The sequence below is a fragment of the Pagrus pagrus genome, assembly GCF_965226575.1.
Source record: "Pagrus pagrus genome assembly, chromosome: 14".
Taxonomy (NCBI): Eukaryota; Metazoa; Chordata; class Actinopteri; order Spariformes; family Sparidae; genus Pagrus; species Pagrus pagrus.
In genome coordinates, this window is record NC_140198.1 from 25,250,083 (window position 1) to 25,263,591 (window position 13,509).

Sequence of the window (13,509 nt, forward strand, 5' to 3'; positions counted from 1 at the left end):
AAAATCACTGAGAGAGGCTCAAACGCTGTCCGGTTTTATTTCAAAGACAAGGGATATGGACAGTGTCCCTTTTAAAAAAGCCACAAAAAAAATGCCCTGAGGTATAAATTCAATTTGGCTGAGTCTTGAACCATTTCAACATCATCTTGGAAAACAGCCTCAATCCATAAAAATAAAAGAAATATCGATAATGGCACTATGCCTTCCAGACAACAAATACTAATATTTGAAAGGAAGATCTCTCAAGACAGTCGGAATGATTAACCAAGAGGCCAAAAGCCATGAAATCTCTCAAACACACAATAAGACAAAGAGTCTGCAGCCACGCGAGCAGCTCTGTGAGCCTGTACAAAGCACTGCTTTGAAATAAATGCAAATGTCAGCCTGCTGACATGCTGACGTTTTGCATATTTTGTTTACTACGTTTTGTTTGTTTACATGCTACATTTGCCAGTTTGCACAGAAGATATAACATATGTAGGTGAAGAATAATCCCTCGATTTCTTCAGGTATTTTCTCACAAAACAAAGTATTAAACAAAGTGAAATTTTGAACAGAGGGTGGCGCAAGAGGAAAAATGATGGAATCACCAAAGTTATTTGCGGTTCATCCTCTGGGAAACATGAAAGTCTGTACCACAATTTGTGCCAAGCTTTCTTTTAAAGGTAGAAATATTCAGCTGGATTAGTCAAAACTTTGCGTTACTGGAGGCACCAAATAAAAGTGAGGGGATTCCCACGTTTAATCATCCTCAGGGGAACATGAATTTCTTGGCAGTCCCTCAAATAGTTGCTGAGATATTTCAGTTTGGACCAAAGAGACCTACCAACTGACAGACCACCTGACTGGCCACCACTGCCGCACCGAAAATTCTTCCAGAGACACACCATAAAAATCATCCTGCGCTCTTTTTAATTATGGAAATGTAGGGTTACATCAATATGTGTGTGTGTGTGTGTGTGTGTGTGTGTGTGTGTGTGTGTGCCAGTGTCAACACATGTGAATTTGAAAAATCCTGTCAGTAATCCCAGCGCTGTTTTACATAACAGTGTGGAGGATTAAAGTCATTATGTAGTGTTTTTTAATGAGATTTCATTTCAACTCTCTCACTTTCTTTCCTGCTCTCTCCGTGGTTTTACGCAGATGTGGGGAATCCACTATGGGGGGAACTGAAACATTATGCTGCAATATTATCATAAACTGTATCTACAGTCAAGACTGGCTTTCTAACATGATCTTACCGAATGACACTTTAATTATCCAAAAGGTACTGTAAAGCAGCATGCTCGAAAAATCCTGCTATTTTCATTTAAATACTTGATACCTACCTATCTACTGTTAAAAGAATATTTTCCTGTGCTCTCAGCTTGACAACTGACTCATCTTCTTCGTCTGACTTCTCCTTGATTCAGTCACAGCGTGAGCTGCAAAGCTTGACGATAAAATGTCCACAGGCTGTCAAACGCACTGTCTAGACCTCGGCGCGGTTTCTCCAAAAGAGATGGTGCAACGTGACCCAAAGCCATGATGAAGAAGAGAAGAATATTGGTGAAGATTTGTATTTTCAGCTCAATTTAGCATCAAACTGCTTCAGTGCAGCATCTTCTCTGGGTAATCACAGTGCTTAGGCTTCACAAAATGGAGAATTCAGGGGCTGTGGGGGCCCAGCTGGTCCCATATGGCTATATGTACATATATATATATATGTGTGTGTGTATGTATGTATGTATGTATGAATGTATTTTTTACATCCGTCATCCGTAAATATTTTCACATTTAAAAGGACCAAACAATGAAAACGGTTAATCAAGAAAATAATCAACAGATTAATTGACAAAGAAAACAACCATTAGTTGCAGCCCTTCTCTTGGGGCTTATCTACTATAATACTGCCATGGACCACTGAGATCCCATCAACAGTCAGTCAGTGTGTAATAAATGTGGCCCGGGTTTTATTGATTCTGGCACTGAGATATCGCCACATCTCTGCCATGCAATTTAGCGTCCATTTTGTTTGCGAGGCTGCGCGTCTGGTTGGTGCAGAGGCTAAGTATAACTAATGAATCAAGGAAAGGCACTCTGCCATATTTAGCCTTTATGTACACAGTGATAACATCTGTCAAAAATGACTTTGTTTCTGCTCCCACACATCAACCACAATTCTCCACAGCGGCCACAACTACCCCATTTGGGCTGTAACTCATGGGATGTATCTGTCACTCGTACATAAAATGGTATATAATACTGTGTATTGCAATGTGTGTAACTTAACAGCTAATGCTATAAGGACTCAAGGGAGTTTATAATGTATAAATATGAATGTCTCACATGTTTGTGTTCCCGTCACATCTACAGCCGGAGGGAAGACCAATCAGACATATAAAAGCATTTTCCTTCTGAGATGCTGTCAAGGTGACCGCTCTACAGCTGTACACACATTACCACTCAAAACCAATCCGGCTGATGCCACTCTCACACTGAGTCTGCATCTAGGGGGGAAGCCACTCATTTTCAACCCAATTTCATCCCGCTTATGGGAGGACAGTTTAGTTGAGGCCGTCGGGTTCATCTTTCATTGTCTCATGAATTAGATATGCATCTCATTACCTCCTCTGCTGTTTCATCAAACACTCTGAGAAACCCAAATATGTCTTTTTTGAACAAACTTATGAGAAATGACCTCAGAGGCCGGTGTGAATCTCAAAGGGCCTCAAGAGGGAAATGATTATTAAACACAATTTGATTTAGCTGACAGTGTGTTTGAACTCGTTTTACATGATAAAAAAATATGCAACCCCGTTCCAAAAAGTGAACTCGATAACTTTACGGTCGTATTTCTTAATCGTGAGGTGAGTTTCAGTTCTTCTTAGCGTGGGAAAACACACCGAGGCATCTTGTGAGTTCATCTCTGACTTCCTCCACATACCAGGCCTGCTTTATTAAAGAACAGCCCACATACCTACAGCACACAGCCTCAGGCCTTATGCACACTCATCAGTCAGCCAATTACACTTAGAAATATGCGCATGAAGCCCAGATAGTTCCATCAACAACCAGAATGACAACATGAGCTGCTGCAGTCACCTAAACATCGCTGAACATCTAGGTCGTGTAGAAAAAAGCACCATCATGCCACAACTACCATATTGAGTAACAGATTCAGCCCGATGTATAATGTTTTTAGCGATATAAATACATGCAATCAAAATGTAATCATTTCCGAAGTGGTTGTGGTGACAGGCTGCCTGCAGATTTATCTATTTAAACATGGACAAGTAAACATTTATGGTGCTGAAGAATCAAAACAAGGCTGTAATAACCCTCCCTGGGCAGTGAGGTGTAACCAAGCATTCTGGTGTACAAGTGCACTGCAGAAACAAACAGAAACACTCAGGCTGTCATTGTCTCAGACGCAAATTCTCCCACAGAAAAACACAACAGATGTGCGTGTCTATTTTCCTGCTGATCGATGATGTGCAGTGCAAAATCAGCCAGAATTTAAATGAGAGGCTGGACTGATTGGAAAAGATAACATGTTTCTGCCAGATTATAGCCCAACATTGACTTTAAAGGGTAATTCCACTAATTTTACACATTAAAGTGTGTTTACAGGTCTTTAGGAGTACTAATGCATATGTGAAAAACGTAGTATAAAGAGTTTTGTGGCTTCAGAAGAAGCTGTATGTAATCTGATAAATTGCCTCCAGTAATAACAGTCAGTAGCTAAGTTGCACTGTGGGTAATGTAGGCACCAGGCTCGGAAAAGTAAGAAGAATCCAACAATGTTTTGGGAATGCAATAAGTCCAGTGGACTTCTTTTCAAAACCTGGCACCTATATCACCCACAATGCAACATGAGCACTGAGTGACATCTCTGAATTTATCAGATTACATGCATCTTCCTCTGGAGCCACAAAAGGCTTTATACTACTTTTTTCACATACACAGTAGTACTCCAAAAGACCTGTAAACACACTTTAATGTGTAAAATTGGTGGAGTTCCCCTTCAATACCTGTACATTTGTTGTCTCTGTGACATCACCGACGTCTTGGAAACACAAAACCAATTGCACATTCTCAGAGGAATTCAATCCTAAGTGTGAACTTTTCCAGCAGAAAAACAAACTAAGGGCTGTGCATGCTGTGTGTGCATGCTGTGTGGGTGTGTGTGTGTGTGTGTGGGTGTGTGTGTGTGTGTGTGTGTGTATGTATCCACCTCTGACCCAAGGCATTAACAGCAAGTCTTTGACAGAGGTCAGTGCCCTCATTCAACCCCTGGTTCTTCCCACAAACACGGTAACGCATACACCAAACACAGTAATGAAAATCCTCCTGCAATCTCATCTCGCTCTGACAACATGACAGATATCCACAAATGAAATCAAAAAAAGAGCCGATGAAACATGTGAGGGGACGCACATGAAACAAACGCACACAACCAAGAACGTATCCTGGGCGTGATTGGTGGATATAAACGATTGCATAATCCCTCCACCGGGCTCCGTTATTTACTCCATCACATGTAAATGGGGGGAACAGATTAAATTTCTCCCAAAGAAGGAAGGCTTTTCAAACACACGGCTGCTGTAAATAAGCACTGTAAATATTATTCTAGCAGCTGTGAGGGCTTCCAGCGGCTGTGAGCTAATATCCCTGCTAGCTGCAGGTCGCCTTTCACGACTGCTGCTTGTGACTCCTGCTGCAGGCGGGTCAATATTAAAGTCCAATCCTCTCAAGAACAACTTGTTAATGTGTCCGAGAAAAATCCAATTTCTGGGTGTCTCAGGACATTACGGTTTCATCACTTGTCACCAATTCCAAGCGGCTGTTCTGTTGATCAATATTCAGCGTCCGTGAGTGTGTGTGTGAGAAATGGATTCTTCTATTTCCATTTCTTCATGTATCAGTGGTCTCAGCCAAAGCATAGGGCTCGGGGGAACATTTGGGCATGACCTTCACAACACAGACATTTCACTTGTTTTTGTTGCTTTGTTTTGTTCTCCTTTTTTTTTTTTGGAAAATGTCTCCTGGTGTGTGTGTTGAAACGGATGAGAATGTCACAGCGTGTTTGGGGTGGCTGGAGGAAAGGGAAATGCACAGTGTAGTCTGAGAAGTGAAAAAGTCAGTTGCCTCACTAAAAAAATGTGTTTTTTACTGTTCAACTGGAGAATAAAGCACAATAATATTGTTGTTTTGACCCTAAATGAGCAAATCATATCACTGTTGTTACATCTGTCAAAACAAATGCATTATGTTTTTTGCTTTTCTTTAACCATATAATGCAGACTGGATCTGAAAACCTATGCATTTTCATTTTAACTGCATCTTAACCATCCCCTGTTATAATTTGCTGTGATAATCAGAGGAGACGGAATGCAGGGAGGGAGGAAAGCAAATGTTTTTCCTATCAACATTTCTTAAGCGAGGATGAGCTCTTATTTGACAGCGTGTCAAACACAGCAAAGTGCTCAACACATCCCAAATCTCCCCCTTCCTTCCTGCAATCTTGCCGTCTCCTACGTGAAGACACGATTTTCAGCTCTTTCTTCAGGTAAACACTCCAATCTTCTTCCATAATGAGACAGGAAGGGCGGGGTGTGTATTTAACATGGGGGCAAACTGCGAATGGCTCTTTGGGAGGGTCCTTCTGCTTCTGCTCATGATTCACCTCGCTGTCACTCCGACATGTCTTAGATGCTCCTAACTGGACTGAGCGAACGCTGTGTTTATCTCGGGGTTGTAATCTTAAAGCAAACTTGTAGGTGGAGGACGGACACCAAAGGAAATACGAGCGCCCCATCCTTGTGTCCACACACACTCCTCTGATGACAAAGGAGAGGTCAGTGATTATCAGGCTACCGCTCACCTTCACATGTCAAAGATCAACAGGCGGCTTGAGCAAGCACTGTTGTCTTTTACGAGTTGACTCATCAAGCTGCTGGAAGTTAAAGATAAGAGCCTGTTAAGAGTTAAATGATAAGGAAAGACACTGTATGTTGAAATTGCCACTCAGATTCTGGCCTGATATTGGATTTTGTTAATGACATGTGAGGCTTTGTTCTGCAAGAACATGTGGGGGGCGGGGTTAAAGTCTGACACCCTTAGACAGAATACAGACAGCTGGCTGAGTAATGACAGACAGAAGCACAATATTAGATGCAAATTGCGGCAATTATGCACTAAGGGTTTTAAGTACCTTAATTACCTCAGCAAGCTATGTTTCTGCCGCACCTCCAACTGCTGACCGTGTTGGTGAGTGGATCATCGATTCATACCTTTGAGGTGGTTTTTAAGAAATAAAATTCCAGCTTCTTAAATGTGAATATTTCCTGTTTTTTTTACTTCTCCATGACAGTTAACTGAATATCTTTCTTTGTGGATAAAACCCTGCAAAATCAATGAGATGCAAAACTATAGTAGCCGCTAGGCATAAATTGTGTAAAAGAGTATCTCCAGCTGGTGTGGGCTTTTTAACTTTCAAGACCTTTTACATGCAAAGGACTTCATTCAAAAACCTCAACAGAACATTGGGTACAGCCCTACAATATACAATAACTAGATTCCTGTTCTTTAAAGAACACCTGTCCCTCTCACCTCACTCACATCTCTCTGTCTGCTCCTCCTCTCCTACTCACAGTTAGAAAACCTCTGGCCTATAGCATGAGTATAAATAACCTCTCCAGAATGCAGCACATGTAATGGCCTCGTCATTCCTGTGATGAGTGATGTAGGATGCAAGGTTGGGGTGATGCCAAAACAACAGCTGTACAGAGGAGAAGAGTCAAGGAAGTGACCATCAGCGGGGGCCACGAAACGGTGCGTTCATGGCCCGGGGGGGTCACGGGGTGAGAGCTGCTGCGAGGGAAGTGTGTCTGCGTGATGGTAAAATCTGGAGTAGCCACATGAAAGGGCCTGCACTGGCAGAGGAAGGAGCTCCGTCTAATTCCACCGGTTACTATTACAGACGTCGGCTAAATCGGAGCCTAAAGAACACACAGACTGTTTTCTCACAGCAGTGGAACTGGCACGCCAGGATAGAGACGTAAAGGGATCAGTGGGATATCTGTGGGAAACCGGTCTGGAAAAGTCCACTTGGTCACATATCATGTAATTGTTAATGACTCCATGTAACATCTGTTGAGTAGTGTCAATATTTCGCGTTCAACAGATTTTGAAAGATGTGTTAAAAAGAGTGCAGAAGTGATGATGCTGCCTTTCAAAGAGACATTTCATATTGTACAGTGTCGTTCGTCTAATTCAAAACAGCTCGACATCAGATGGAAAAGGCGTGGTAAGAAAAAGGCAGCAACCCTATAAAGTAAATTACCAGAGGCCCTTCCATCTTTTTAATGGCTCGGCTGTTGTTTGGGGACCTTTAATGTGAGCGCTATAAAACAAGAGAGGGCGAAATAGGGAGAAGAGTGAAGGGTGAAACAACCCCACGCTAAACCCCAGAGCAACTCGAGCGTGGCCCACACAGCCTCTCACACAGTCGGGGTGGTGAGGAGACACTTCCTGTATGTCTAATCCTGATATATTCCACTGCAACGCTTCATGTTACGGAGAAGATCAGCAGCGACTTGCTTCCACCAGAAAAATGTCACAGGGAATTTCAACATTCAACACGGTAATCTACTTTACACTCGCGTAGAATTTGATTTATCCCCGAATCCCCCTGACAGCTACCTCCGCTATCTTCTATCTTCACTTCTCTTCTCTTGCAGCCTATGTGGAACTGAAAGTGTTGCACTTTCACGCATTTTGTGAACTTCCACGCTTTAGGTTGTGACAACTGACAGGAAAACACAAAGAAGACAGAAAAAAAGCTCATCGTTTCCCCTACGAGGAAATGCTAATGCAGAGGAATGCCCCAGGCTTTGTGGACAGTGATAATGAGTAGCCACAAAGGAACTGGACAGAACTATGAGGAATTAATCTGCATAGCCTGTCAGACTGGATAGATTGGTCCATCTTTCCTACAGTGTGACAAAGAGCTTGCCTTAAGAGGATTATGACCCCACGGTCATCTGTGTCTGAATGCGAGATGCCAAAAGTTCACATGCAAGGGTCCTGCACTTGTCCAATGGGATGCGACCCTGTTTTGGGGTATTCCTGGAATGACAGCTTGACGGCGACGACTCAGCTTAAGGTGCCCGGAGGAAGAGCTAATCTGCAGCTCCCCAACATTTTCTGATCAGTACAGATTAGGCTGCAGACTGTACCCCCCAAACTGCCCCTCCGCTGGCTGAGAGGTGGGTGATTCTGGGTGCACACGGGGGGTGGCTAGAGTTAACACACACCAGGGTTTACTTACTTACAAAGCAAATAACTTTAAGTGCTGAGTGTCTGCCACACATAACCTCATATTCTCTGAAAGAAAAAAAAAAACACTTAATCCCTTCTTTATGATAATCTGTCAAGGAGCTTGGACTGTCTGCTGTGGGACTACAGAGGGACCAACAACAGGATTTAAGGTTTCAAAGCCACCTCAAATTAAATTAAACATAGTGGCCCTCTAAATCTCAGAGCTCTTATGCACTCTAAAAAGCAAATGGAATATAAGTGGATGTGGATTAAATGGCTGCTTCCAAAGGCAACACACAAGTGACCCAAAAGGGGCATCGTAACTCATCCAGCTCCGCTCCGGCCTCCACTCCAATCTTGTCTCCATCTCACTCCCCTGCATACCTCATCCGGACACCCTCAGACATTGCCCCATTTCTGCCCCGTCTGCATTGCAGACAGTCGTAAAAACAAGCGCAGGCTTCTGAAGGAGCCCTCCAGGTCAGGTCTGACCCATCAGCTGAACAGCTGAGCCTAAAGTACGAGTCACTTACTGCTGTCCGTCACACCCTCCTCCTGTTCAGCACCCTTTAAACTCAATACTGGTCTCCTTTGTGCCTGTTCACACTTACGCTTGGTGCATAAGTGTGCTTGACAAAAAACAGATCACGGTCTCTTTGCCAGTTCTACAACACAGAAAATTGAAATTGCAGAAATGTGGCCTTTTGATGATCCCCAGCCGAACACACCGCATGACAAGAGTGAAACAGATATTCTCCGTGCATCATGGAAAAGTTGAAAAGTTCATGTATTAGTTTGCTTGTATTACAGTGAATTTCTTTCCCAGACTGAAAGTGTCTCAGTGGTTGACAATTTTTTGCTCAGTCTAATGCCACACTGAGATCACAAACATGCCAGGCAGCAGCTTGAGTCTCAAGTCCTGTACAATTACTTTGTTCTGAAGCCGTCCCTCCTCCCAAACTGGTATTAAATATTCAAGTCTTGTAAAAAACAAATTGGCAGCACATCTATCAAAGCCAGAGCAAAACAAGCTCTATTGTGACTTCTCCCTTCTTTTGTGGCTCTAACCATCATCTTGGATGAGTCAAGTGCTGGAATCATAAAAGTTTGTGATTATGTGGTGTTTTGTTTACGTGTGTCTGTGTGTGTGTGGCTTCACCTCTGACACTGGGAATTAACAGAAAGATCTAAGTCTTTGACCGGGCTGCTGTGTGTTGCTGGGTGCAATTTTCCCATCATTGTTGTGGAGCAGAATAGCCCCGGTGTCTGGAATGGTCGCCCTCTGTCTCGGTGACAATGCTTTAGTGATCCACACACACTACAGTAATGGCCGTTGGTACAAAGACCTTTTGACGTCGGGCAGTGCTCGGGCTCAGCGCTGCCTGCATTCTGCGTCCACTTCCCTCCCTGACTGCCTGCCTGCCACTGCAGCAGCCCGGCCCCTCCCCTCACTACTCCCCTCTCTCATTCACTGTGTGTTTTCTGTGGGTGTGCGCTCATGCTTGCTTAATTGACATTAAGATCTATGAGTTGGGATGCGCTTTGGGTACCTGCTACTGAATGAGAGCGAGAAAGCTGAAGGAGGTGGTTGATCTCACTTGGAACAATGTCGTGAGCTCAGAATTACATAAGGAAAACACTAAATTTAAGCTAAATGTCCCATTTTTACAAGAAACAAACTGCATCAACAGCACATCATCAGTACTATACTGATTTATCATACTGCTCTATGTTACACCCCCCTCCACACACACACACACACACACACACACACACACACACTTGGAGAAAATGCTCTGCAACCAACACAGATGCTGCTCACACCACCTAATTACTACTGCAATATAGCTCACCCAGCAGGAGAGGAGAGGAGAGGAGAGGAGAGGAGAGGAGAGGAGAGGAGGGGAGAGGAGAGGAGAGGAGAGGAGAGGAGGGGAGAGGAGAGGAGAGGAGAGGAGAGGAGAGGAGGGGAGAGGAGAGGAGAGGAGAGGAGAGGAGAGGAAAGGAGAGGAGAGGAGAGGAGAGGAGAGGAGATAGATGGAAGCAGGAGGGAGAACAGATCAGCTCATGCTTCATATACTGTATGTATTAGTGCTGTCAGTGGTCGCTGGTCCTCATTCTGTGTGAGGATCCCGTGCACATGCTGCCCATGCATAATGCAAAACAGTCCAGCAGCGTTTAGGTGGCAGCGATGGGAACGGAAAGGGACCCCTCTGCACCACATGAGCACACCCCACGAGGGCTAGCCCGAGATGCTGCAACGAAGCCCCCTCCTCCCTCCCTTTCCCACTTTCTCCTCATCCCTCCTCACTCACTCGTCCTCCTGTCACAGCACAAGCGCGGCTCCCAGGTCCGGCGAGGGATTCTCTGCCTTGCAACTCAGAGACGGCAGTGACAGGATCATGACGGAGAGGACGGAGGAGAATGGAGTTGTTTTGGAGCCTCTTAATGAGGGGTTTCCTCTGATCAAAGCACGAGGAGGTGTGAGGAGTACAAATCTCTACTGTACTGCAAGAGGGAGATTGACTCATCCATGAGTGAGGAAGAAGATGTAGCTCTTCAGTCTATCTGCTGTGACTGAGCGGTGCTTGAAGATGTTAAGATTAGATACGGCACATCAACGCATTCTTGGTGTGGCAGCAGGGTCGAGCTGCTAAAGCCTCCTCGCTGTAATGACCATTCAGGCGCTCCGAGGCTTCACAGTTGACAGACTGGACCTGAAGCCTTCAGGATGATGAGCCAGAGGCATGTGGCTACTTAAGTGTACACATTGTTCTGTTTGGATTAGCCCATTCCTGCTTTGTGCCAGGGGCTACACAGTGAAGTCACACACATTTTTTGAGATTTTTTGAGTAAATCTTAAAGGGGCACCAGGGTGTTTTGGTGAAGAAATTTGAATCAGAAGAGAAAGATCTTCATTGACAGATTGATTCTGTGTGAACATACTCTCTTTGTTTTCAAAGAGCGGACCCTGCCACCTTTCTAGCTTCAAACAGAGTTCTGGGGACCTTATTTTAGCTTGTTTATTCACTTATGGAAAACAAATGTTTCTGAGTTGATATTATTACCTCATTAATTTAGTAAATATTAAAATTCTGAGTTTGAATTTCCTCTCCAAAACTGCACAGTGTCCCTTTACGGTTAATAATTGTGCCGCGTGGCAAATAAAGGTTGAAGTTATAACAGGATGCAATCGCAAGCCAGATTTTCTCATAAGTAAGTCATTAACAGCAACGATAGACACTTGCACTTTAACCAGGACGGCTCTCTTTGTACAGAAGCGCTTACTATCCTCAAGAACACACTTCCCTCCATTCTCCATGCTGCAGCAATATCTTTAACCCATTCACTGCCACTCAGTCCAATGTGCGAGCCTTGATAAGCAGCTTGAATGAGAAATCCAGCAACCAAATATTGGTGAATATAAATGGAGGTTAAAATTTTGATCTCGTCACGTCAGTGTCACATTTTGTTAATCATAGGTTCTTGCTTTATGTGGAATCTATGATAATGAATTAAAATGAAATAAAAATCAGCAAAGGACGCAGACAGAAACATTGTGTGAGACCACCAACTGAACTATCCTAATCATTTGATTCTGCCTTACAATATATAGAAGAAAATATTACATAATGCACATCTAATTTATAATTTCCCATTCTAGTCACAACCGATTCATGTTTCACTTCCACAATTAGATCAAATGATATCAAATAAATGCACTTTTCACATTTACACACACTCCAACACTCCAGGCTTGATTCCCATCTGTACACAGTGTTCAGCTTTAACAAACTACGCTCTGGCTCTCAGCTATAGTGAGCAAATGCGGACACTTGAGGAGGATTAACAGCACATGGCCCCATCGCAGCATCACACAGCGCGCACTGCTGCTGCTGCTGCTGCTGCCGCCGCACAAAACGCTGGACTACATCGCTCCCAGGAGCTAATGACTGATCCTTCACACTGATGCGCTCCCTCCTTCTCCCTATCTTTCTCATTTTTGCAGTTGGTGTGACAGATGAGCCCACAGTGACATCTCTCACACACAGAGAGAGAGAGAAACGCGCGCAGTGCGAAAGCATGCAGTGAGGGTCGTGGATGGAGACCTGATCGCCTTAATTGATCGATCTGCAATTATCCACCAGCACCTTGGCTGAAATCAGTAATGTCAAGCATTACTCTTGGGTGATAGCGAGGACGTGGAGGCTGTCTGATTTAACTACAACACACACGCGCACGCACACTACAACACCTAACAGCCTTGTGGTTGTAGCAGATTGTCCACTGCGCTTGGGCAAGCCCATTGTTCCGCCCGTCTCAGCTGAGGTGAGCTGGCAGCTCTACACATCTGCTCACAGGCAATTAAAGCATGTGCAATCACTCCGGCCAATAAAGATGAACACATAGTAATCTTCTACTAGAGAGAGGGAAGAGAGGAGTCGGGTCTTACCGGCCACGGTGTATCTATCCATGTAATTGAGGACGTTCCCAAAGCTGAGGATCCCTGCGGCGGCAGCCGGCGAGCGGCATCTGAGCAGCGCGGCGCGGAATTTCTGGCCCGGCTTGCACGGGTGAAGGTCCGGGCTGGATTTCAGTCCGGGACTCATGCTGCCCGACAGCGTGCGCACCTCATCCGAACTGCTGCAGCCCTCAATCTCGCACCCATCGCTCTCCACACACATTTTCTGTCTCGAAAGATCCAGCGCAGATAAATCAAGAGAGAGGGACAGAGAGAGAGAGAGACAGACAGACAGAGGGGAAACAGTTGAAGAAGGAGCGGTGATCTGTGATTTCAGGTGAAATTATTCGCAGTGTAATTGTTGTCTCAAGTGTTGGAGCGCAAGAGCGGCTCTTCTCGGCATCATATTTTTGTAGCAGTGTGCGGTGACGGACGGCAGTGCGCTCCTTAGTATTTTTTTTTTCTGAGGGACCCAGCGCTGTGTAGTGCAGGGGGGTGTGACCTGGCTGGAAGAACTCCTCCTCCCCCGAAGCCCTGCAGCGAATGATGGAGCCGCACCTGATACTGTGCTGCGGATGCCGGGGAATTGCAACCGGAGTGTGGTGCGGTCGGAAAAACCTCTCTGTTATTTGAGGGGGGGCTGACAGTGGAGGAGAACGGGTGGGTGGGTGTGACTCCATTTATTTATATATTTAATTCATCGATCACATTTGCTGTGATGCTGACTGAGAGAAATACCGCTG

General features: G+C 44.6%; 1 protein-coding gene across 2 annotated transcripts in view; it reads right to left on the reverse strand.

The window, feature by feature from the left end:
- The window catches only part of spns2 (SPNS lysolipid transporter 2, sphingosine-1-phosphate), a 70,060-nt gene extending 56,810 nt beyond the window's left edge, over nucleotides 1-13,250 (reverse strand). The window contains exon 1 of one of the 2 annotated variants that reach the window (XM_084373141.1): nucleotides 12,758-13,250. In XM_084373141.1, coding sequence (XP_084229267.1) covers nucleotides 12,758-12,989 — 232 coding nt within the window. In that variant the 5' untranslated portion in view covers nucleotides 12,990-13,250. The remainder of the gene's footprint in view (nucleotides 1-12,757) is intronic. The other variant, XM_084373142.1, reaches the window with a different exon arrangement.
- Nucleotides 13,251-13,509: the final 259 nt, after the last annotated feature.